The 27290-nt window shown below is 45.4% G+C and overlaps 1 protein-coding gene across 1 annotated transcript in view; it reads right to left on the reverse strand.

Moving 5' to 3' along the window:
* Nucleotides 1-27290, reverse strand: part of PPM1D (protein phosphatase, Mg2+/Mn2+ dependent 1D) — a 649112-nt gene that overhangs the window by 373356 nt on the left and 248466 nt on the right. The window contains exon 3 of the mRNA XM_044054547.1: nt 25341-25465. Within this exon, the coding sequence (XP_043910482.1) occupies nt 25341-25465 (125 nt within the window). The remainder of the gene's footprint in view (nt 1-25340; nt 25466-27290) is intronic.

Below are 27290 nucleotides of genomic sequence, written 5' to 3' on the forward strand. Positions count from 1 at the left end.
GTCTCTGGGTGCTTCCCCTGGAGGGGAAATTAGGGAAAAATAACTGCTGCACCTGGCATTGACTGGACTGGCAAAAAGGTTGCAGTAAGGCTGTCCCCATTTTAGGAAAATCTGTTCCACTATTTCCCATTTCAGAGACCACTCGTGGGACAGCAGGATTGCCCGGCTCAGCTTGTCGGCTATCACGTTGGTTGTCCCCAGAATGTGCATTGCCACCAGAAAGCGCTGGGAAGAAATTGCCCATTCCCAAACTTGCATGGCCTCTCGACAAAGTGGGTAAGATCTGGTACGGCCCTGTTTGTTGATATACCACACAACAGACATGTTGTCCGATTATATTGCAATCGGACCTGGAGGAAGAAGGTCCTAAAGTGCTTGCAACAACAGAAGCACTGCTCTCATCTCCAGAACGCTGATATGCAGATAACCCTCGTGTTCTTGCCATGTGCCATGGCCCGCCCTGCCCAGATAATGCCCACTCGACCTGGGAGGCATCTGTGGTCACAGTGGCAACGGGTTGGGCAGGCACAAAGGGAGCTCCCGTGAACAAATTGTTGGGGGCTATCCACCAACGAAGGTCCTTTTTGCATGACTCTGTCAGCAGAATAGAGTGATTCAGCGGTAGATATTGGAACAACCACTGGGAGAACAGGAGCCATTGAAGGATTCTCATATGCAACCTGGCTAGAGGTATTAACAGAATGATTGAGGCCATCGTTCCAAGAAGTTGAAGAACCCACTTTGCTTTGACCTTCCAAAGTGGAAGAAGTCGCTGAGCTTGTGAGATGAGGTTTTGTGCTCTTTCGGCAGGAAGACGAACTGTCATATCCACTGTGTCTACCTCTGCGCCTATAAAGATCACAGATTGCGAGGGCAGTAATGCAGATTTTTCCCAATTTATGGAGATCCCTAGTTGAGCACAAAGCTGTATGGTGATGTCCCCGTTATGGAGAAGTAGATGCCTGGTGGGGGCAGTCAGGAGCCAGTCGTCCAAATACAGAAACACCTGGAATCCCTGACGTCTCAGGTGAGCTGTCACTACTGCCATGCATTTGAACACCCTGGGAGCTGTGGTGAGACCAAAGGGCAGAGCACGAAAGTGATAATGGCTGGCTCCCAGCCGGAAGCGCAGATACCTCCTCGACGCCTTGTCCATTTTTATATGGTAGTAGGCATCTTGAAGATCTAGAGAGCACATCCAATAGTCTTTCCCTAACAACAGGAGTATCGACTGCAGTGTTACCATCCAAAACTTGTCCTTTTTCACGGATTTGTTTAATCTGCTGAGGTCCAAAATTGGCCTCCACTCTCCGGTTCATTTTGGGACTAAAAAAAACCTGGAGTAAGTTCCGGATCCTATCTGGTCTGCTGGCACGGGCTGGATGACTCTGAGAGCAACTTGTTGATCTCCACAGTTGCCTGATCCCTGTGATTGGGTGGAACATCTGGGATCTTCTTGGGAACAAACGGTGGAAGGGAAAAGGGTATGATATAGCCTCTAGTAACAACTCTTTGTACCCACTTGTCTTGGGTTAAATTTAGTGAGGCTTCTGGATACAAAGATGCAACCCCCGACTGGCCCCACAGAAACACAGTCGGGCCCCACATCAGGAGCACTGATAAGGCCGCCCTCGAAAGGAACCAGGGCCTTGCTGATATTGTGGACCGCCCCTGCCTCTAGGGCGACGTCTACCATTTCCTCCTCCTCTGCCTCTGAAGGAGGATTCACTCTGTGTGTCTGGAAAGGCCCTCTGGGACTTTTTGAACCACATCTTACCTCCCCCCTTTGACTTTTGGGGTATGGTCGAGAGGGGATGGTAAAACGGACTCCCACGGCAGAGAGAGTATTTTCTTCCTGTTCACACAGAGTGAGTTTATCTTTCACCTTGGAACAAAACAAGGAGGAACCATCAAATGGGGCATTGGTGAAGGTGGACTTAAACGGCTCCACAAAATTACACAAGCGCATCCAGGAGTGGCACCTCAACTCCTGAACCCGCTGCTCTGCTCGTTCCATCAGCCGCATGAGATATGAGCCGCATGGAGGAGTTAACTACGGAATTTAGGGTGGACAACTGAGCAGAGATCCTATCCGGGACTCCCTCAGGACAAGCACCCTGTATGGAATCTCCTAACTCCTTAAGGAGATCCCTCTGCAACCTCGTGAAATGGGTTTGATAGTTCAGGGATCGAAGTGTAAACGCCGCTGAACTAAATACGCGCTTCCGAAATCCGTCCATCTGTCGAGACTCCTTGTTTGGCGGATGTACAGAGGAAGAAGTCTCCGCCATCTCCTCCTTCGTGGCTGCCGCCACCACCATGGCATCTACGGGAACGCCCTTAGACAAGAATTCTTTTCCATACAGGAACTTATTTGGTCTTCCAGGTACTGGCTCCATGACATCGGGAGTATCCCACACCTTCCGACTAACCAGATCCATTAGCTCGTCGAAAGGTGGAGACACCCAAGAGGCAAAGGGTTGAGACCCGAAAGCCTTCAGGTACACTGACTCATCAGAAGGGTTGACAGTGGGCCAGTCATACCTCTGTTTAAGGATTTCTAGAATGTCCACAAAGGAGGCCAGAGGATGACTTAGGGGACCCCTCCAACTCATCGAGGTCAGTGTCCGATGTCAGAGACTCATCCTGGGAGTCAATATGCTTCCTCTTGCATACTCTCTTCCATGGGGGCTCCTCAAAAGGACCTTCTGGGGATGCCCCAGAAGAGTGGGGGCCACCAGCCGGTGGCTCCTGAGGCTGTGGGTCTCTGCCGTCTCCAGAGAGAGTAGGGACTGAGACCAAAGTGGGAGCCCTGGGGGGAAAAGTGCTTGTACCACTGGCAGGGGCTGTAGATTGTGACAGCACACTCCTCATCACCTCAAATGAAGATCTCTCCGGCTCTGAAGACCGTTCCCACTCCGAAGAGACAAAGGACAGCGCTGGAGCCAGAGCCATCGGCTGGGAGATAGATGCAGGGTCCGAGATCACCCTGGCGACGCACCGAGAGGAAGGCTCGGAACCAACGAAGATGGATTCAAAACCTCCCCCTCGGCACCGACAGAAGAGCTTCAGTCCCTGGACAAGACAGATGGAGCCGAACGTGTTGGAGCCAAACTCGGCTCCAATGGAACAGCAAGGGGAGCCAGAACCGAGGGTTCCTCTGTTGGTAACAAGCACTCTGGCTCCGAAAACCCAACATGGCTCGGAAGAGGAATCACGGATAGAGACAAGACTGGTTCGAGTGGCTCCGGAGCCGAATGGGTCGCAGCCAACAAATATTTAGGCAAGCAGAAGACTTGAAGAGTCTCAGTACTACCCTCTCCACATCTTCTTCCGAAAGACTCCTGGAAGATAAGGTTGGGGATCTCGACCTAGCAGGCAATGGAGATTTGACCATCAAAGAGACCAGTAGGGACTCTACAGACCGGCTCGGAGAAGCAGAGTCAACTATTTGCAAGGATTCAGCAGTCGGTACCGAAGTATCTGTGACCGACTCTGAAACCACAGTGTTCTCCTTCGGCTACGAAGACTGAGGAGTCGAGGAGGCAGGATTTATTAATTTGGCAGGCGGCTCCGAAACACTAGCCGGTGCCGGAGAAGGCCTTTTTGAACCTTTAGATTTCAAGTCAGATCTAGACTTAGATGAAGAAGCTGAAGAACCAGACAAAGTTTCCTCGAAGGTTGGCTTCAAAAGACCCCTGAGTATCAGTTTGTTCTTTCTCTCCTGCAAAGCTCTAAGAGAGAAAGCATGACAGAACAAACATGATTCTTGCAAATGGATGGCTCCCAAACAGTAGACACAGCTATAGTGACCATCGGTCAAAGACATTTTCTGCGAGCACTTCATACATTTTTTAAACTCAGAGGGTTTGTGCTCCTTGCTATCCTTAGACATTGCAACCCACAAGCAATCAGAGGGAAAGAGAAAGAAAATGACTGATGAGGACTAGGTCCTCTAAATAAAACGGGCCTAGCCCTACAGACGAATTACATGAGGACTAGGTCCTCTAAGTTAAACGGGTCTAACTTGGTGTAAGGCAGAAAACTAGATTTTCCACTAAGATTCAGTCACATAGGAGAATATTTTAAATAAAATACAGTGGAAGCAACACGAGGACTAGGTCCTCTAAGTTAAACGGGCCTAGCCCTGTGAAGAACCGGGTCTTCTAATTCAAACAGACCAAAAGCCAGAACACACACATGCTCAAGGGTAGCAAATTAACAACTGTAAAAAAATAAAACTTTAGCGGGTCCCCGCTAAAGACCACCAGTCAACAATAATCGCTCGACAGGAAATAATCAATAAGAGCCCTTATGGATTAAAAATGGCCAACTCGCCAAACTAATTCTCTAGACAAGAAAAAAGCAAGTGCGTCTAATTACTGAAATACAAGAGACTACTACACTAGTCACACAAGGCAATTTAGGTAAATCCGAACTGTAAATAACAGGAAAAAAGGCGAAACCACCAAAACTAACGGTTTAGGTAAAGCGCAATTGCGCCTAACTACTGGTACACAAGATACCACTAATAAGGTCACAAGACAATAAAGATAAAGTCCTATAATGTATATATTCAATAACTATGCAAAAGATACTAGAATAATGAAAATTTGCAAAAAACTTAGCCAGAGCCAAGAGAAGCACATTCGAACTCGTCAACGCGGCAAACGAGATCTGGTGATTGCACTGTGCACCATGGGATAACTGCTTAGTCACAAGCCAACCAGAAGACTTTGAGCTTGAAAATCATCCGAGTTGGAGCAGAGGATCGGCTCCGAACCCATATGTAAATATGAAGGTGAGATTGGACTACCTAACATCAGAAATTTCAGAATTCTGATCAGAAGTACCATAAGCAACCTCCATCCTAGGTCTGTTAGAGGGGGAAGGTTGGCTTCCCCTGATTAAAGTAGTAAGGTCTTCAGCCACCCTTACCATTTGTTTTTTAGGCATAGAGGCCTGACCATGCGGTCTGGGCGTCAGTTTTCTAGGCATGGTTCGAGTTTTAGGCCTCGAAGAAGAAAATGGCGCCGGTTTAATATGCAAGTCAGTAGGCCCGAATACACCCTCAGAAGCCGGTGCCTGCACAGCGGCTCCAGACCCATCCAAGGTAGAGACATCCGCAAGTTCCACGGTTGAAGCATCTACCGGCATACCGGACTCCGAATGGGTCTCAGTAGAGGCCTGCGAATCTGAAGTAGCAGGTACCAGGGGGCTGCAAAAGCACCTCACTGAGTACCGGTGAACTGGGCGGCCTGTCTCTGTCTTTATCTTTGCGTTTTTCCGGAATGTTGGTAGTCTGATGACTTACCGAAGACATATCCGCATAATTGAACCAAGCACCAAAATATTCAGAAGCGCAAATATACAGACATATAGTTTGTGGTTTAAATATGGCACAAAACCGACAGCGGGGTACATAATGGTCAAAGCTTAGGCAAGGTATACAGTACAAATGAAAATCTTTATGAGGTATTTGCTTTCCACAAGAAATGCAATTATTTACTTTTGTTGACATTGGATTAGATCAAGAAAAAGTTTCCCCAACGGGGTACTTAGCTTTCAGTTGAAGACTTCGGTTTTGAAACTCAAACGAAAATTTCAGGAGTCGGCCAACCGGCACTTGCGAACTGCTTCTGCTTCGGGCACCACACGTAAAGAAAGACTGGGGTAATGACGTCGGCTGCATGTTTTATACCCCTGATGAACTGATGTTATGGAAGAGACAGCAACTGACGTAGGACCCAAGACTTTGTTAATCAGGCCAACTGAGGGCTACTGCAAGCAGATAACCCAAATGTAATGACTGCAACAGTGAAACATGAAGATCATCAGTGGTGGTGCCCGTCTTTACCATTAAATTGTCTTGGAAGAATGTGGTCCTCGAACGCTGTCAGAACATTCTGTACAGCTAACATTTCTTTTTGATTGATATGCAGGTGCATTTGACTTGGGTTCCATTTGCCCTGAATGCACTTCCCTGCCAGGTGAGCCCCCCCATGCATAGTCTGATGTGTCTGTTAGGGTTTGGGAGGCAGGGGGTAGAGTGAATGGTCCCTTGTTTTGGTGGCAGACCTCTGCCCACCAAAGGAATTCTAACCATAGGCAAGGTATGATATGAATCATTGCTTCTAGAGCCTGAGAATGTTGACACCATATACTTTTAAGATACCATTGTAGTTTCCTCATATGCAGTCTTCATATGGAATTAGTAGAATGCACGAGGCCGTGAATCCCAAGGCTTGCAGTATTTGCCTTGAAGACAGCAGGGTTTTTGTGGCCACTAGTTTGAAGTAAGTTGTCAAATGAATTTGTTTCTCTGGTGTGAGGAAAGCCATGTGGGAAGTTGTGTTCAAGCTTGCTCCCAGGAATACAATTTACTGACAGGGTACCAGATGTGATTTCTTTTGGTTTATGGTGTACCCCAGACAAGTTAACACCCTTTGTACAAATGCCAGATGATTCTGAAGTATGTCCTGGTTTTCTGCCTGAATTAGACAATCGTCTAGGTATGGGTATATTTGAATATTTCTTTGCCTGCAAAATGCAATGACTGGAGCTAAGCACTTTGTGAATACCCTGGACGCAGTAGATAAGTCAAAGGGCAGGGCAGAGAACTGATAGTGCATGTAGCCTGCTTTTAAGCTTTGGTATTTTCTGCAAGATTCCCTGATTGGGATGTGCAGGTAGGCTTCCTTTAAATCCAGTGCTGCTAACCAGGCATCTTTGCCTATCATGGGAAGCAACTGGTGAAGAGTCAGCGTCTTTGAAATTTGGAATCACCAAAAAGGTGTTTAGGATAGACAGGTCCAGGATAGGACGCCATGGGTTGTCTTTTCTGGGTACCAGGAAAAGTGTTGAGTAGAAACCTTGTCCCTTTTCCTCTTCTGTTACAGTCTGAATAGCCTTTAATCTTAAGAGAGAGAGAGTACTTGCTTTTGAGCCTTTGCCCACAGATTTGAGGGTAGACCTGGCCAACCGTTTGGGGTTGGCAGTGTGTGGAAGTGAAATCTGTATCCTTGGGACACCATGTTTAAAACCCATTTGTCCTGGGTAAGAAGTTCCCAGTTTTTTGCTTGCAGAGCAATCTTTCCCCCTAAAGGAGCAGTCAGTTGAGAAGTGCTTGGAAGTTTTAAAATTAAGTCATTGAGACATCTTACCATGGGGGGGGTCTTACTACTCCCTGATTTGGAAGTGGGAACGCCCCCACTGCTTTGTCCTGTGCATACCCTGGGACTGAAGCCTGGGTGTTCTGCTGGTTCTGGGTTTGAACTGCGAAGGCCTAGAAGAGGCAGGAAAGGACCAACTGTTTGAAGGCCAATGTCTACTAAATCTAGGAGGCTGCACTTGTAAGAAATCTTTAACAGTTTGCATAGATTTAGTTTTTTCCTCCATCTTTTTAAGAACTTCTTCTGCTTTGTCACCAACAGGCGGCCCTGATTTAAGGGAGCATCCAGCAATTTAGTTTTAACATGATTTGGCAAAGATTGCTCCTTAAGCCAAGCATGCCTTCCAAGTACAGACCTGGTGACAGCAGCCCTGCAAGATGCCTCTAGTGAATTAAAGCCACACTGCAAATTATGTTTTCCAACCTGTTCAGCAGAATGCATTAAATCCTGTAAATCCTTATTTTCAGCACAATCAGGAATCAACATAATTTTCTGTTCAAGCAGTCCAATAATATGCTGCTGATACTTTAACATATGAAACTGGCAATTTAAAGCCCTGATTGGCCAAGGTCGCAGAGGTGTATACCTTCTTACCCCAACTATCCAGGGCTCTGGAATCTCTATCAGAGGGGGTAGGATTTTTGGCAGTAGTAGCCCTAATGCCCTTGGGCCCCTGTGAAATGGTCTCAGGGTCCGCAGTAAGATTTTTAAAAAGGAACTTATGAGAATCAGAAGCAATCTTTACCCCTAAAGGAGCAGTCAGATGAGAAGGGCTTGGAAGTTTTAAAGTTAAGTCATTTAGACAGTTTGCCATGGGGGGGGTCTTACTACTCCCTAATTTAGAAGTGGGACCCCCCCCCACTGCTTAGTCTTGTGCATACCTTGGGACTGAACCTGGCTGTTCTGCTGGTTCTGGGTTTGGACTGAAGGTCTGGAAGAGGCAGGAAAGGACCAGTTCTTAGAGGGCCAATGTCTATTAAATCTTGGAGGCTGTACTTGTAGGAAATCTTTAACAGTTTGCATAGATTTAGCTTTTTCCTCCATCTTTTTAAGTACTTCTTCTGCTTAGTTGCCAAACAGGCGGTCATGATTTAAGGGAGCATCCAGCAATTTAGCTTTAACAAGATCTGGCATAGACTGCTCCTTTTGCCAAGCATGCCTTCTAAGTACAGACCCAGTGACAGCAGCCCTGCAAGATATCTCTAATGAATCAAAACCACATTGCAAAGTACGTTTCCCAACTTGTTCAGCAGAATGCATTAAAACCTGTAAATCCTTATTTTCAGCACAGTCAGGAAGCAACATCATTTTCTGTTTGAGCAATCCAATAACATGCTGCTGATACTTCAACATATGAAACAGGCAGATTAAGGCCCTAATGGCCAAGGTTTCAGAAGTGTATACCTTCTTACCCAATTTATCCAGCGCCCTGGAATCTCCATCAGAGGGGATAGGAATTTTGGCAGTAGTAGCCTTAATGCCCTTGGGTCCCTGTGAAATGTTCTCAGGATCCGCAGTAGGATTTTTAAAAAGGAACTTGTGAGAGTCAGGAACCCTGTAATATCTTATCAGGTTTTCTGGGAGCAGAAGGTAGAGAGTCTGGGGCCAAGCTAGATTCCGAAAAGGCATCAACAATGTTCAGTACAGGGGGGGTAGCTAAAGGCCTGTGTTGGGGCAGGAGTAAGAAATCCCCAAGCATCTTTTTAGAGTAAGAATAATCCTGGCTTTCCCAGCGAAAATGCTCCCCAAGAGTATGCAAAGTTTCACCAAAAGAGAAATCCTCTGGAGGGGAAGAAGAGGGAATAGAGTCTTCTGCATCAGAATCCTCAAAGGTAGATAAGGGTAAATCCTGGTCATCAGAGGAAACAGAAATTTCAGAATCCTGATCAGATGCATCAAGCAAATTCAGTCCTAGGCCTCTTAGAGGGGGAAGGTTGGCTTCTCCTGATTAAAGTAATAAGGTCTTCAGCCATTCTTATCATTTGTTTTTTGGGCACAGAGGCCTGACCATGCGGTCTGGGTGTCAGTTATCTAGGCATGGATCGAGTTTTAGGCCTTGAAGAAGAAGATGGTGTCGGTTTAATATTCAAGTCAGTAGGCCCGAATACACCCTCAGAAGCCGGTGCCTGCACAGTGGCTCCGGACCCATCCAAGGTAGAGACATCTGCAGGTTCCACAGTTGAAACATCTTGCGGCATACTGGTCTCCTAATGGGTCTCAGTAGAGGCCTGCGAATCTGAAGTAGTGGGTATCAGGGGCTGCGAAAGCACCTCACTGAGTACTGGCAAACTGGCGACTAGCTTAGGAGAAGCATCGTCGGCAGCTTTGAATCTATGTGGCCTGTCTATCTTTGCGTTTTTTCGGAATGTCAGTAGTCGGATGGCTTACCGAAAACATATCTGGATAATTGAACAGAGTACCAAAATATTTAGAAGTGAAAATATACAGACGATGAATAGTTTGTTGTTTAAATAAGGCACAAAACCAACAGCGATGTACGTCGTGGTCAGGGCCTAGGCAAGGAATACAGTACAAATGGAAATCTTTGAGGTATTTGCTTTCCACAAGTAATGCAATTATTAACTTTTACTGACATCGGTAAGGAGCAAGAAAAAGTTTCCCCAACGGGGTACTTTGCTTTAGTTGAAGACTTCGGATCTGAAACTCAAAAATGAAAATTTCAGGAGTCGGCTAACCGGCACTTGCGAACTGCTTCTGCTTCGGGCACCGCACGACAAAAAAGACTGATGTAATGGCATCGCCCGCATGCTTTATACCCCTGACTACCTGACGTCATGGAAGATGAGACAACAACCGACGCAGGACCCAAGACTTTGATAATCTGGCCGACTGAGGGCACTGCAAGCAGATAACCCAAATGTGATGACCAACAGTGAAACACGAAGATCATCCAGGGCAGGAGACCTTTGCTCAGTATGCAAAGATGAAGTCACAGACAAAATTTTATAACCATGATGGAAACTGAAGCGAGCTGTCACAATGATACTTCCTCTCCTGGAGTTTCTGCTAAGACAGTAAACTGGAATGAAGCACAGAGGACACGCAGCTAGAATGCTAGTTGTGGAATAAGTCAACAAAAGTAACACAACTAGCAATCCACGGGAGTAGTCCTCTATTTCTGAATAGGCCCGGGCTCCTTGGTCACAGACAAATAACCATGTACAACACCTGACATAAGTACTACAGTTCCACTTAATAAGGGGAGGATTTCATGCGTTTATTTTTCTTTACACAAATGTATGGTTTTAGTTTTCAGCTACAGATTAATGGCTAAAAGAAAATGGGACATGAGAAAGATATGCAACAATAGTTAGAAAATTTAAGAAAATATATAATATTTACAAGTCATAAAAAACATATAAAGATAAGCTTAACAAAAGTTTATCCTTTTTCTCCTAAATAAAGTATTTCGTCAAGTGTAGCACAATGTACCACAATTACGCAGACTGTGATATCACCTAAAAAACTGCAGGTGAAAGCCTTAACCTGTCACAAGGGTACTTGCAATAACATTTCTACTAAGACCCCCCCCTTAAAAATCTTACATAAAAATTCAATTACTTCTTGTAAGATAAAGTCTGTACTAAGCACTGCCAGAGCTCAAGCTCTAGTTCCAAGACATGACAGATTAACTAGTACAGCAAAAAGAGGGCCAACTTCAAAGCAAGAACAGAGTAGTGTACATTGTGAGCTCTTGTACAGCTGGGCTCCCTCCTATCACTACAGCATGAAATTGCATCCATGCACTTCTAGGGTCCTCATAACTGCCACTGAAGATTAGGCTAGGGGAATCACATCCATCTCTAGCTTTTTCATATTCATATAATGAATCACTGCAACAACTTTCCTCATACTGAACATTTGAGAACTCTAAAGCTATCCTGAGGCATTTACCAAGAAGCAAGGGAAATTATATTCCCTGAAAGAATGGATGTATAGTGAGTCGAGACTATCTCATCCACTATATTCAAACTATTTACGCGTACTCTACCCACTACTGCCAAGGTTCTGCAGCCCAACTCCAAGAATATGACCTGCTTTCACAGCAGTCTTAAATCTGTTCTGAAATGTGGGTCGTTCGCTTCTCAAGCAGAAGTTAGGCCTCAACAAGCAAATTAGATCACTAGTGAAAACCTCCAAAGCCAATTATGAATCGAAACTAGTCTCAGAAACAAAGGGAAACCACAAAGCCTTTTTCAGTTACGTCAGGAAGCTCCATGGCAAAGCCCAGGTTTATTCTGAATTAATACTTAACGGTACCACTTAAACTGAACGCGTTGACTTAGGTTCAGTGCAAACTTCCCTCCCCTGCCCCCCCCCCCCACAAAGGCCCATTCAACATCCCAGACACTTGTCCCGCACCTCATATCTCCGTAGATCAAGTGCTGAAAGCCCTATCCAAGGCAAAGAACACAGCTTCCATGAGACCTGCTAGTACCCCAGGCTGTATTCTGCACCATCTACAGCAAAAACTAGCTCTGCCATTGAGCACCCTATTTAACCGCAGCCCAAGTACAGGCTTCATTCCAGCAGACTGGAGAACTGCCACTGTCATCTCCTTGCACAAAGGGGGTGCTATTACTGACCCTGAAAACTATCGACCCATTAGCTTGATAAGCCTGACCTGTAAAGCCATGGAGCACATTATTATGGGCCTCATAAACAAGGACATAGGCAATCTCCAAGCACTTGACCCAACCCAGTACAGATTTGTCAAGGGCAGACCTTGCCTGTCGAACCTGGCTGACTTTTCTGAGACTGTCACCAAGGCCCTAGATGAGGGAAAGTCAGTACATACAGCTTACCTTTATTTGGCCAAAGCCTTTGACACAATCCCCCACCTGGACATTATCGAAAAGCTAAACTTGGTGTAAATCCCTATCTCATCAGGTGGGTGGCCAACTGGATCACTGATAGGACCCACAAGGTCAAAATAGGCACCTCCAACAGCACTGTCACTTTTGGTGTTACCCAATGATCTGTCCTCGGACCCCTACTGTTTGGCATCTGCTTTCTAAGAGGTCTACGCAAAGACAAAAGGCCTGTGGCTGATCAAATCTGTGGACAACTGTAAGGTGGGTGCTCTCACTGACTCACTAAAGTATGTTAAAATACTACAAGAGGGTCTCATGGCAACAAGTGACTGGTGCCAAAGTCATGGCTTTAAGTTAAATGCAAAAAATGTATTACACCATTTGGGGAAAAACACGGCCCCTACTGATTTCCACACTAACGGCAACCCCCTAAGCACACAACCTGTGGTGAGAGACCTAGGTACACATGTTGACAACAATCTCACATTGACCATCATGCAGTGGTCAGAAAAGCATTTTACTTGGTTCATCTCATAAGTAAAGGGATTGCATCCAGAAAAAAAGGAGATCATCATCTAGCAGTACTCTTCCCTCATTAGGCCAATAATTGAGTACAACACCCCACTTGGTACGTACCTCTGTAAACACCTGCTAACCTGCTGGAAAGGCCACAGAAGTATCTCACAAAGAGAATCAATGGCCACCAACTCCTGCCTTATGTGGACAGGTTCAAATCAATATCAGTATCATACAGACTGCTCAGAGGTAATCTGGGTCTTGCCTATAAGGTGATCTCGGACTCTGCCCTACTAGAGATGCTCCATATCCTGAAGTCTAACTCCACATACATTACCTGCCCGAAATGCCTAAATCTAATATTCAACACTAACAAAACCTGCTGGAGGGACAGGTTTGTCTCATAGAGGCTGCCTTGTCTCTGGAACAGACTTAACATACATGCCAAACTGAGTATGTTGCTGACACTCTTCAAGCACAACCGTCACGAGTGGATGGGAAAAGTACAGTTGTGTACACTTATCATAAATGTAGATGTTCAAGTGTATTCAGTGTTGCAGTCATCACACACAGGTTATTTGCCGGTAGGTAGCACTCAGTCGGCCTAAATACCAGAGACTTAGTATTTCTGAGTTGGTTGCTGTCGCTTCGGGAGAAGATGAGAGAGAGACAGAGAAGGGGGCTGGAGGGTGGGAAACCAGGACTGCAACAGTGAATACACTCCAACATCTACATTTATGTTATGTGTACACAACTGTACGATGTTCTTCGTGTTTCACTGTTGCAGTCATCACACTTGGGTTGATTCCCAAAGCTGAAGAATGGGTGGAGGCAGTCGAGAAGAGTTGGGGCTGGCAAGTATGCCCTGCAGGACTGCTGTTGCAAAACCCACCCTGGATTTGGAAGAGATAGGCAGGTGGTAATGCCTGGTAAAGGTGTGAATAAAACTCCAGATAGTAGCTTCCAGAATGTCCCTGGTAGGGACTCTACTGAGGAATGCTGTAGAGGTAGAAGTTGCTCTAGTGGAAATGTGTTCCGACCCCCAGAGGGGGTGGTTTCCCATGGTGTTTGTAACAGAAACGGATACAGTGAGCTATCTATTTGGAGATGATTTGTTTTGATATGGCCTTGCCCTCTGCCCCTGGTGCAAAGCTGACTAGTAACTGGTCAGATTTCCTGAAAGGCTTAGTCCTATCAAGGTAGAATCGGAGCTGTCTGTGCACATCTAAAAAGAGTGCAGGATCCTTTTCCCCTTTATTCTGAGGATCAGGGAAAAAGGTTGGCAAATGAACAGATTGGTTAAGAATCACACTTGACACCATCTTAGGCATAAAAGTAGGCTTAGTCCTGAGGGAGACCCTGTCAGCATGAAAAATAATGAAGGATTCCACAGCCATAAGTGCTTGTAGCTCAGACACACTTCTAACTGAAGTGATGGCCAGAAGCAAGGCTGTTTTCCAAGAGAGGAATTTTAAGTCTGCTGACAGTGCAAGCTCAAAGGGGGGTAAGCGTGAACTTTTCCAGCACAAAGTTAAGGTCCCAAGCAGGGGTGGGGACTCTCCTTGGTGGCCTTAAGTTGTTGGCCCCTCTCAGGAACTGTTTGATGAGAGGGTGAGAGAAGAGAGGTGGCGCAGTGCTGTAATGAGCAGAGATGGCAGAGGCATGGATCTTAACTCATTACACCCAAGTGACACTTCCAGATGCATCTGCAGTTAACTCCTACTGACGCCTCTAGGTGTCAAATATTGCTTGCTCATATTTGCAACAATAATTCTAAAACCATGCTCTGTACAAGGTTTTAAAACATTTCTTCTTCAAGGTTACACAAGAGCAAACTAAACTGCATTAACATTTGATTGACCTTTGTCTAGTGCAGGTAAATGGATATTAACTTTTTATGATATTAATTTATATAGATTTAATTTTTATATTTTTCTAAATATCTCAAGTAACACAGACCTCATTAGACTCATATGAAAGCTCTCAGCTAGATGAATAAAATGCTGCTAACAGTATGTGTGTAACTTGAGTGGTTGCTGTGATATTCCAAGTTGCTTACAAAATATTGTAAATGCAATAGTTACTATGTTTACTGTGACTTATAAAATTCGGTTTAAGACACATAACCTAGAGAATACTACCACTATAAAAACATTCGGTGCTGAAGAGATTGGCATTTATACTTCTTTAATAAACTATGGTTTCAGAGATATGAGCATTTGTTTGAAATGCAAGGACATAACTTAATTCTGTGAAAAAGCTATGGTTCTGCCCATTGGAAGTTGCAGTGTAAACTTCCTGAGCTCCTTTGGAGTGAATGAGTTAATGGAAGAGAATAATAGGCCTCTGTGGAGAAGATCAGCTAGTTAATCTAGGATGAGAGTTAAGGAGAGCAGTGCTGTTCCCGCTCCTTTAGAGTGAATCCAAGAACAATACCTCTTCCACTTATTAGCATAGGATTTCCTTGTACTGGGTCTTCTGGCTTTAAGAATGATGTCCAGCACCTGCTTGCTTAGGCTGGCCACAGGAGGAGAATTCAAGGAATAAGTCAGGCTGCAAGGTTCAGGGTTTACAGTTGTGGATGCAAGACATGTCTCTCCTGCTGAGTGAGGAGGGGAGGGATCTGGGGCAGGTGGCACCAGTAACAGACTGCGCTTTAGAGGGTACCAGTAGTGTGGCCAGTTGGGAGCAATCAGGATTGCCCTTGGTCTTTCCTGTCTTATCTTGAGTAATACTCTTGTAAGAGGAGGCGGGGGGGGGGGGATGCACAGATTGAGAGGTTTACCCACTGGAAGGATAGGGCATCCACTTTCCAGGCCCCTGCTGTGAGATGTCCTGGTGCAGAATTTGTTGAGCTAGTGATTGTAGGGGGGAGGCAAACAGGTCCACCTTTGGGGTCCCTCATTTCTGGGTTAGAAGGCTGAAGGTGTTGGAAGTCTAATTGCCACTCGTGTGTGTCTAGGAGATTACTGGTTAAAGTAGTCTGCCAGAGAGTTTTGTTTGCCTGGCGAAAACTGAGATTGCAGATGAATATGCATGGCCAAAGCAGTGTTCCACAGGGTCATGGCTAGCCTGCAGAGTAAGAGTGGGTTCCCCCTGCTTGTTGATTTACCACATCACTGTGGTGTTGTCGGTTTTTATTAGCAGGGATCCTGGTGAGAGTAGTGATCTGAAAGTTGTCAGGGTGTGCTGAACAGCTAGCATCTCTTCTTGGTTGATGTGCAGATGAATTTGGCTTGGGCTCTGGTGGCCCTGAATGCACTTGTCGTCCAGATGTGCCCCCCAGGCATAGTCTGAAGAGTCTGTGGTTAGGGTCTGGGCGGTGTGGGGTTGTGTGAAGGGTAGTCCCGAGTTGTGGCTGCATGCTGCTGCCCACCAAAGAAACTCTGTCCTTAGACAAGGTATGATGGTTTCCAAGTTCTGAGAATGTTGGCACCAAAGACCAAGTACCACTGAAGTTTCCTCATATGCAGTCTGGCATATGGCATTAGTAGAAGGCAAAAGGCCAAGAACCCTAGAGCCTGCAGGATTTTCCTTCTGGATAGCTGGGTTCTGGTGGCCATTTGAGCAAAACAGCCTGTTAGATAGGCTTGTTTTTCTGGAGTAAGGAATGCCATCTGGGATGTTGTGTCCAAGCTTGCACCCAGGAATACAATCTTTTGACTGGGGACTAGTTCTGATTTCTTTTCGTTGACAGTGTACCCCAGGGAGGTTAGCAGGTCATTTATAAATGTCAGGTGCTGCAACAGCTTCTCCTGACTGTCTGCCTGAATCAGACAATCGTCCAAGTAAGGATATATTGTCTGTCAGTAATAGACAATGTCTGGAGCCAGGCATTTTGTGAAGACTCTGGGAGCAGTGGATAAGCCAAAGGAAGGTGCCGAGAACAGATTACGCATAGATCCTGTACCAAAGTGTAGATATTTCCTGCATGAGTCCCTGATATGGATGTGCAGATGGGCTTCCTTTAGGTCTAGGGTGGCTAACCAGGCATCTTTGGACACCATCGGAAGAAGCTGCTGAAGGGTGAGCATTTTGAATTTTGGTACCACCAGGAAGGTGCTGAGAATGGAAAGATCTAAGATTGGGCACCAGGTGCTCTCTTTTCTGGGGACCAGGAAAAGTCTGGAATAAAACCCTTGACCTATCTGTTATGCAAGAACAGGCTGAATTGCCCCTTAAGGAGAACAGGGATTGAACTTGGTTTTGTGCCTCTGCCCACTGGTTTGGATGAAGGCCTGGGAATCCTTTTGGGGTTGGGAGTGTGTGGAAATATAATTTGTACCCCTCGGATACTAGGTTGAGGATCCATCTGTCTTTGGTGATGGAGGGCCAGTTTTTTGCATGGTGGGATGTTTTCCTCCTAGAGGCACGAGCAATTGGGCAGAGGTGAGGAGAGGAGTCGAGAAGTCATTGTGAATTCTTTCCATAAGGGGGTGGCTTAGTACTCCCTGTTTTAGAAGTGGAGGTACTCCATTGCTTAGATCTATGCATACCTTGAGACTGTAATCTGGGGTGTCTGTTTCCCAATGGCCTAGTGTGAGATGGTCAAGAGGGGACTTGAAAGGACCAATGCTTTGAGGGGCAATGCCTACTGAATCTTGGAAGCTGCACTTGCAAAAAATCTGTGTCTTCATAGACTTAGCATTTTCTTTTTTAGAACCTCTTCTGCTTTGGTGCTAAACAGGCCGTCCTTGTTCAAAGGAGCGCCCAGTAATTTTGACTTGACATGGTCTGGCAAGGTGTCCTCCTTAAGCCAAGCATGCCTTCTAAGTACAGAAACTGCGACTGCTGCCCTGCAAGATGCTTCTAGGGCGTCAAACCCACACTGCAGGGTATGCTTGCTGACTTGGCTTGCAGAACGCATCAACTCCTGTAATGCTTTATTTTCCGCACAGTAAGGAAAGGCAGATAATTTTTGCTTAAGTTCCATAATATGTTGCTGGTATTTCAGCATGTGGAACTGGCAATTCAATGCCCTAATGGCAAGAGTTGCAGAGGTGCATACTTTTTTACCCTATCTGTCTAAAGCTCGGGAATCCCTGTCCGAAGGGGTGGGATTCTTAGCTGTAGTTGCCTTTAAGCCTTTAGGCCCTTGAGAGATGACCTCTGGGTCAGCAGTAGGATTTTTGAAAAGAAATTTGTGAGAGTCAGGGACTCTGTAGTACCCGTCTGGTTTCCTTGGAGCAGGGTGTAAAGTATCAGGAGTTAGACTGGATTCCATAAAATCATCATCCACAACATCCAGAATAGGAGGGACAGCTAAGGACCTATGCTGTGGCAAATTTAAAAATTCCCCGATTCTCTTTTTGGACTGAGGCTAACCCTGACATTCCCAGTGGAAATGCTCTCAAAGTATGCAAGGTTACACCAAAATAAAAATCTTCCTGAGGGAAAGCAGAAGGAATGGATTCCTCTGCATCTGAATCCTTGTAAGCAGATAATGGCAGGTCTTCATATTCAGTAACCTCAGAGAGGTTGGAATCATGGTCAGTTAAAGCTGCTGGGGGTAGGTCTCTATCTCTTAGCAGGGAAAGGCTGGCTTCCCCTAACCAGCATGATCAGGTCCTTCTGCCATTTTAAGCATTTGAGATTGTGGTAAGGAAGTAGGTGCTTGAGTTTTGGGCGTCGTTTTTTTAGGCGTAGCTTGTACTCTTGGCCTTAGAATCTCTGTAGTTTTAGACAGAACTGAAGACGCGAAAGAAGTCGTCTGTATGTGTCGAATATCGGTAATGCAAAGAACTTTCTCTGATGCCGGTGCCTGCATAGCGGCTCCGGACCCATCCAAGGTAGAGACATCCATAGGTTCCCGTAGTCAAAGAGTCGTCTTGCGGTATACCGGACTCCGAACAGGTCTCTGTAGAGACCTGCAAATCCACTGAAGTGGGCATCAAGGGCTGCGAAAGCACCTCACCGAGTACCGGCGAACTGGCAACTAGCTTAATGGAAGCGTCACTGGCAGTTCTGGACCTGTGCGGTCTGTCTTTGTCCTTACTTTTTATGAAGATCGGTAAACGGATGGCTTACCGAAGCCATTTTGGAATACGGAGAATGAGAAAGTACAGTTTTGTACCTACCATAAATGTAGATGTCCGATAGATATGCAACTGCAGTCATAACATATGGGTTGTCCTGCCTCAGGCAGCCCTCGGTCGGCCGGATTCCAAAGTCTGGGTCCGACGTCGGCTGATGTCGCATTTCTCTCCGTCAGAGCGGCTGGAGTATATAAGCATCAGCCGACGCCATTTTATTCAGTGTTTCTTGCCCCAGATGCCAGGTGCCCTCCAAGGAAGGCTGTAATCAAATTGGAAGACAAAAACAGGATTCCAGACAAACAAGTAAGCAATAAACAGATACACCATAACAGATATCCACAGCTAAGAGAAACAGGGATAGGAGTGGACCCAAGGCATAGAGGGGTATGGAGGGACGGAAAATCCGACTGCAGTTGCATATCTATCGGACATCTACATTTATGGTAGGTACAAAACTGTACTATGTCCTTCAAGAATGCAACTGCAGTCATAACATATGGGTAGAATACCATAGCTTAGCTGGGGGAGGAGGAATGCTCTAGGAAAGAGATGGTGTGGCAATCAAACCCTGCAGGACTGCCGAAGCAAAGCCTGCTCTGGATCTGGAGTATAGAGGGAGAGTGTAGTGTTTGGAGAATGTATGCACAGAGCTCCATGTAGCAGCTTCTACAATGTCCTTTGTAGGCACCCCTCTTAAGAATGCTGTAGAGGTGGCTGTAGCTCTGGTGGAGTGTGGTCTGACATTGGCTGGAACATTCTTCCCATGGAAGGAATAACAAAATCTGATGCAATGTCCAATCCATTTTGAAATAGTCTGTTTTGAAATTGCTTTTCCTTGCACTCCAGGGGCGTAAGCTACAAAAAGTTGATCAGACTTCCTACTGGTCTTGGTTCTGTCCAGGTAGTAGCGAAGTTGTCTGTGAATGTCCAAGGTATGTAGCAGTCTTTCCCCTTTGTTCTCAGGATTGGGGAAGAAAGCAGGCAGGTGAATAGCTTGATTTAAAGAAACCCTAGATACCACCTTTGGCATAAAAGTAGGGTTGGTTCTTAAGGAGACCCTGTCTCTGTGAAAGATTATGAACGGTGGTATTGCCATTAGGGCCTGTAGTTTCGAAACCCTTCTTGCTGAGGTAATTGCCAACAGGAAAGCTGTCTTCCATGAGAGAAATTTTAAGTCCACTGAAGCTGCTGGCTCAAAAGGACGTAGAGTCAGTTTTTCTAGGACAAAGTTGAGGTCCCAAGCTGGCACTGGAGCCTTTCTTGGTGGCTTAATGTTCTTGATTCCCCTGAGGAATTGCCTTAACAAAGGATGTGAAAACACAGGCGGATCAGTGTTATATCTAGCTGAAATAGCTGAAGCATGTATCTTTATGGAAGAATATGAGAGTCCATTCTGTAGCATATCTGCCAAATATTCCAGGATGAGTGGGATGTTCAATAATGATGCATCATGTCCCTTGCTGGTATTCCAAATGCTGAATCTCTTCCATTTGGCTAAGTAAACCTTTCTGGTGGATGGTCTTCGAGCTTCTGTTAATATCCGCTGAACTTCCTTGGAGAGAGATAGATTGAGGTTATTCATGGGATCTCCCAGGCTGTTAGCTGCAGTGTCTGAAGGTTTGGATGCACTGCTTTGAAGTTGTGTTGAGTCAAAAGTAGGGGCCATTGGGGAAGGGCCCTCTTCCTGTTGTGACATATGCTCCGTAGTAGTGGGTACCAGTGTTGTCTTGGCCAGTCTGGAGCTATTAGGATCCCCTTGGGTCTCTCTGCTTTGATTTTTAGTAATACTGTGGTCATCAGTGGCAGAGGTGGGAATGCATAGATTTTTAGGAAGTTCCAGTTGAATGAAAGAGCATCTGTTTTCCAAGCTTGTGGATGGTATGTCCTTGAAAAGAATTTTTGTAGATGATGGTTGAGGTGAGAGGCAAATAGGTCTACTTCTGGCCTGCCCCATGTCGAGGTGAGTTGTGTGAAGATCTTCGGATGTAACCTCCACTCGTGTGGATCTATGAAACTCCTGCTTAGGCTGTCCGCCAGCACATTGTCTTTTCCTGGAACAAACTGGGATTGTAACTGTATGTTTAGGCTCAGTGATTTTTCCCAAAGATTCATTGTCAGTCTGCAAAGGGGGTAAGAATGGGTGCCCCCTTGCTTGTTTATATACCACATCACAGTGGTGTTGTCTGTCCGTATCAGTAAATGGCCTTGCTGAAGTTGTTGTCGCAAGGCCTCGATGGCATGCATTACTGCCAGCATTTCCTTTTGGTTTATATGCAGATGTGTTTCCTTTGGAGACCATTGTCCTTGTATACATCTGCCTTCCATGTGCGCCCCCCATCCAAGGTCTGAGGCGTCTGTGGTCATGGTCTGTGTTATCTGAGGTTTTTTGAATGACATACCTGTGTTTGCCTGGCTTACCGAGGCCCACCATAGGAATTCCTTTTGTAGGCATGGAATGAGCGGTATGGTTGTCTCTAAGTTGTTGCTGTGCCAAGACCATAGGCTTTTTAGGTACCATTGAAGCTTTCTCATGTGTAGTCTTGCTAATGGAACCAGGAGAATGCAGGATGCCATGTAACCCAGGGCCTGTAGGAATCTCCTTGCAGTCATCTGGGTGCGTTTTGCCAAACCTTTGAAATAATGAGTTAACTTCTCTTGCTTGTCTTCTGTCAGGTAAGCCATTTGAGATTCTGTGTCTAGATTGGCTCCTAAGAAGGTTATTTGCTGGGATGGTTGAAGTCTTGACTTTTGGAAGTTGACTGTGTATCCCAGAGCCTGAAGTAATTGTATGACATAGTTCAAGTTTTTTGTCAAAATCAATTTGTCGTCCGCTTGTATGAGGCAGTCGTCCAGGTACAGGTAAATTTGGATCCCCTGGAGCCTGCAATGAGCAATTACTGAAGCCAGGCATTTTGTGAATACTCTGGGCGCAATAGATAAGCCAAATGGCAATGCTGAGAATTGATAATGCTTTGGCCCTGCAAGAAATCTAAGGTATCTTCTGCAGCTGTGTCTGATAGGGAGATGCAGGTATGCCTCCTTGAGGTCCAGAGTAATCAGCCAAGACCCCTTGCCCAGTGTGGGAAGGAGTTGCTGTAGAGTCAGCATTTTGAACTTTGGTACTATGAGAAAAGTGTTTAATGCGGACAAATCCAGTATTGGTCTCCATTGAGTTTCTTTTCTTGGAACAAGGAACAGTCTTGAGTAAAACCCCTGGCCTTGTTCTTGTTGTGGAACTCTTTCTATTGCTTTGATCTGAGCAAGCAGAGAAATTTGCTTGATAGCCTCTGCCCTCTGGTTTTGTGGTAGGTTTGGCATGCCTTGTTTTCTTGGTAAGGTATGAAAATGGAACCTGTAACCTCGGTCTATAATGTCCAAAATCCATTTGTCCTTTGTCAATCTGTGCCAATTGTCTGAAAAAAGAGATAATTTTCCGCCCAAGGGAGCTTCTATTTGCTCCTTGGTCAGCAGACGTAAAGGAAAGTCATTGGGATTGTCCCTGTGGGGCAGGGGAGACCCCTGTGTCACTTCTTTGGTTTGCTGGCTGCCATTGTCGTCCCCTGTAAGGACCTCTGTATTGTCCTCTTTCTCGGCCACGCCTGTTTTTACCCCTTTGAAATCTTTCAGGATTAGGAAAGGACCAGTTTTTTGAAGGCCAATTCCTGCTGAATCTGGGGGGCTGAACATGGAGAAAGTCTTTGACCGTCTGAACTGATTTTGCTTTTTCCTCGATGGACTTAACACATCTTTAGCATTAGCACCAAAAAGCTTGTTCTTTTCCAAGGGTGCATCCAGAAGTTTTGCCTTAACATGATCTGGTAGAGGTTGTTCTTTTAACCATGCATGCCTATGAATGACTGCCCCTGTCATAGCTGCCCTACATGAAGCTTCCAATGCATCATATCCACACTGCAGAAAGTGATTGCTGACTTGCTGAGAGTTATGTACAGCTTCCTGCAAAGACTTCCTGTCTAAAGGATCAGGAGAGGCCAATGTTTTCTGTAAATCATCTAACAGGTAATCCTGATATTGTAACATATGAAAAAGGCAATTCAGAGCTCTCATAGATAAAGTAGTGGAGGTGTAGACCTTTTTCCCCCATCTCTCTAATGACCTAGCTTTCCTGTTGGAAGGCAAGGGATTTTTAGAGGTGGAAACTGAAACACCTTTAGGTCCCTGAGAAATAGTTTCTAAATCAACAGCATGGGCCCTGAATAAATGAGAATGTGTTTCTGGGACCCTGTAATATCTGTCTGGCTTGGCTGGAGCAGGAGGAAGAGAATCAGGAGTAAAACTGGAGTCAGAATATAGATCATCCAAAACATCAAGCACAGGAGGAATAGCTAAGGGCCTGTGCTGGGGCTTTTTAAGGAAGGTTCGAAGGCGCTTTCTGGAATCAGAATATTCCTGGCCTTGCCACTTGAAATGTTCCCTCATGGTATGCAGAACTTCCCCAAAGGAAATATCCTCAGGAGGGGAGGCCGAGGGGATGGAATCCTCTGCATCCGAGTCCTCATAGGTCTGGAAGAGCTCTTCCTGGCCATCGGAGTGGACAGAGTCCTCAGAATCTTCATCTGAAGGGATAGGGTCAGAGGGTTCAACCCGGGGCCTCTTATCAGAAGGAGGCTGGGATCCTCTCTCAGGATGGGCCTGTGAACCTCTAATCATGGAAATTAAGTCTGCGGCCATCGTCATGATTTGTGTCTCAGGAGTAGGCTGAGGTAAGGTTTTAGCAGTGAAGTGCTTGGTCTTGCTGGCTGCCTTAGCACGTGTGTAGGCCTTAATAGACATGGCCATAGGAGGCCTAGCAGCTCCACGTGCAGGAGTGACCTTATCAACAGCAATGGTCTCGGGCATTTCCTCGGTTTCAGTATCCGGAGGAAAATCTATAACTGGCGGAGTGGTATCCGGTATCGGAGTCGTCGGTAATGCGGAGTCTTCGGTTCGGAGCGGTGGAATAACCGTCTCAGGGGGAACCGGAGCACTCGCGGTAGGTTTTGGTGTGGAGTCGGAGGTAGACGCGGGCAGAGGATGTCAGTCCCGGTCTTTTCGTTTCTTGGGAGTCTGCGATGTCGGAAGTTCCGACGGCATTGTATAAGCAAATTTTTCGCCGAAAAAGTCTCCAGCGAACTCCACCCGGCGCCTGAGAGTGCGCTTGTTGAAGCGAGCACAGGCGACACAGGCCGAGACGTCGTGGTCTGGGCCAAGGCAAGGAAGACAGTAAGAGTGGAAATCCTTATGAGGTATTTGTTTACCACAAGACAGACAATTGTTAACTTTTTCAGTAATTTCTGACATCGGCTGAGGCAAGAAAAGGTCCCCAACGGGGTACTTAGCTTTTTTGATGACTTCGGATTCGAAGAATACAGGAGCTGACCGACCGGCACTTGCGAACTGCTTCTGCTTCGGGCACCGCGCGGCAAGAAAGACTGAAGAAAATGGCGTCGGCTGATGCTTATATACTCCAGCCGCTCTGACGGAGAGAAATGCGACATCAGCAGACGTCGGACCCAGACTTTGGAATCCAGCCGACCGAGGGCTGCCTGAGGCAGGACAACCCATATGTTATGACTGCAGTTGCATTCTTGAAGGACATCGAAAGTATTTAGCGGCAATAAAGGCCCGACAACGAATAGTTCGGGCGTTGAACAAAGCACAAAAACGACAGCGAGGTACATCGTGGTCTGGGCCTATACAGGTGACAGTAAGAATGAAAATCTCGGTGTGGTATTTGCTTTCCACAGGCAAGACAAATGTCAACTTTTTCTGACATCGGTTAGAGCAAGAAAAAAGGATCCCCAACGGGGTACTTAGCTTTAGAAGACTTCAGGATGATTAAATTCATAAACAAAAGCTCAGGTAGTGGCTGACCGGTGCTTCTGCTTCGGGGTCCTCTGCAAGACAGACTGATGTAATGGCGTCAGCTGCCTGTTTTTATACCTCAGTCGACTTGACATCAGTCCTGAAGTGACAGCAACCAACCCAGAAATACTATGTCTCTGGTATTCGGGCCAACTGAAGGCTACCTGCAGGTAGATAACCCAAGTGTGTTGACTGCAACAGTGAAACACGAAGAACATCCACAAATATGTTCTAGGGGTTCCACCTGTGTGCCTCACTGACAGGGGCAATATGTGCTGAGGTTTCTTTTTTGGGGATAAACTCTTGGCTAGGCTTGTAAGGGCCCCAGGGCCATTAGCCGAGTAACCTTTGATCCTATGTAGTGCAAGCAACAAATTGGTTGCTATTATGTCCAAGCTTAACCCTCAGCAGGCTGAACCATGTTCACTAGTTTATTTCAGAAAGGCATGATCCTGTGATACCCCTGGTACCATAACATTATATACATGGGTGTGTTGCATGTACATGTAAGGGGTTTCAGAAAGCAGAAGGCTAAGAGAGAGAAAACAGACCTGTCAATCTCATCAGTAAATGTTTATGACAGATACAAGGAAAGGTACTGCTTTTTCTTCAGCTGCTGTCCAACAGAATGAGTAATAATGATACTAAGGGTAAGTTACAGGACATAAAAGGAAGTTGCGTTTAGATACACCAGAAAATCATTCTAGCAAGGCAAGAGTTCTGCAAATATATTTTAAACATCCTACAAATTTTGACAGAAAGAACTTTAATAAATGAAACACGTTTTCATTGTCAAGTTTTCTAAAAAGTTCATTTTAATCATCCCAACACTTGCTAAAGCTTCATTCTTTAATAGCATCTTTGTGCATCTGGTAACCAAGTTTTAACAGATTTCATACTCGTTTCTATATACAACTCACCCAATGCTCGAGCCACTGCTAAGAATGGGATTTGATCGATGACAGTACTTCGACGCACAGGACCAAAGTGGGTCAGTTTTGGTCTCTTCCAGACAACTCTATGAACACCAGATTTGTTGACTACACTATAAGAAATATAAAGGTAGAATGACATCAGTTTAAGAAAAACTGCACCTGCACATCTTTAACTGGTCCTCAGCTATCCAACAGTATGAATTCTGTTTCACTAAAAGTTTTGATCCTTCACATACTGCCCTGTCCATACTTCCTTGGATCAGTTTTACAATGCTGAATAAAAAATAGCCACAATGCTCAAATCCAAAACTATCTATGAACATTACTATCTAATCAGCAAAGTCAAACGGGGACTGCAATCAACAACAGAAAATGTGGAATTTACAAGTCTTGCCACCTGGTTATTTTACATTTTAAAGAAGCTTTCCACCATATTAAATGTTTTGAAAAATGTCTGGATTACACGTGACAAAACCCTTATGTCAGAAAGTTTGTCTGGCTTCCACTGTTATTTATTTTGTACCTAGAACCACTGGAACACAGACTAAGAAAATTACATACACAGGGATACCTAATAGAGACAACAGAGAAAAAAACTTGCATTGTACACAGATCACCTTAAACTTTTTCTTGTAACCCTGGAGAGGGATTTAGAACTAGCCTTAACAGAACTTATTTCATATGAGACTGCAAGCATACAAGACTAACGTTGCAAAACTCAAGGTCATTGGGATCAATTACACCCCAAGTCCCGGCCTAACAGTAAGACTTCCATTTATGAACCTGGGCAACAACTTAAACTTGGGGGTTAAGTGGGCCACATAAGTCCCAGCAATAGCAAAACTACTTTTAAGATCTACAACAGAGCACAAAAATTAATCAGGCAATAAGAGAATATCTGCCTAGATTTAACAAAGGATACAGACCATTAATTGGTTTATCTTATTGTTGGTGGTTTATTATGCCTTGGAGCTTTCAATATCCCCAATGCCAGGCCTCTAGAAAAAGTTGAGGTAACTACTCTCTATATTTATATTGACAAATCTTAACACAGAATAGCCTGGGGGATCTTGTCTCTATAGTCTGTGCATGGAACATTAAGTGCCCTGGACCTTGACCTTTGCTTGGCAGTAGGGAAACAAAAGTATTTCAGGAGTTAATTTTCCAGCAGCTTACTATTTGAGGGTTAATCATCAACATTCAGACAACCAAGCCTTTGGCTTACTATACCAAGTTATTTGGAGGAGGTACTCTGTGATGCTGGAGATGGGATCATATTACAGGGTGTCCTCCAGCTGGTTAAATGGGCCCTGTCAGTATTAGACAGTACCCATTGGGAAAATGACCTAATGCTCACAATGGGTATCCCTTCTGGGGAGTACTCATAATTCATCTAACCACCCTACTGCAGCAAACTCTGAAATTGGTACACTGGGAGCAATGAATGGACAGATTTCTGGGAAGCCAGGAAACTGAGGATAAACTTGAAACAGGGACCTTAACCCAAGGTTTATAAGCACTACAGTCAGCTGAGAAAGACTCACTTAAGCTGTCTGCAGCAATGCATGCTGACAGACATGCGCTTATTCAATGGGTGATAGTTAACTGCTTATGCTCTTGCCCCCCTATAAATGCACACAGCATCGATTTTACAAATTTATATCCACCTCAAAACTGAGGGCTACAAACAAATGTAAACTCAGATGGGAAGTGGAACTGGGTACAGCCATCTCTCAGGAAACCAGTCAGTCCCTTCTTCATGCCCCATGACATGCTACCATGTCCCATAGATAAAGATTTTTTGGGATTGCAGTGCCTGTTCAAGTATTTTTACACTCCCACTAAGCTGCACAAAATATAAATGTCTAAGTGACTGGTCACGTATTTTCTTAGTCTGCAAAGTTAAAGGAATTCAAGGAGCAGCCACAATCTCTG

The sequence above is a fragment of the Protopterus annectens genome, chromosome 13.part0, assembly GCF_019279795.1.
Source record: "Protopterus annectens isolate FY-2018-M chromosome 13.part0, PAN1.0, whole genome shotgun sequence".
In the NCBI taxonomy this organism is placed as follows: domain Eukaryota; kingdom Metazoa; phylum Chordata; order Ceratodontiformes; family Protopteridae; genus Protopterus; species Protopterus annectens.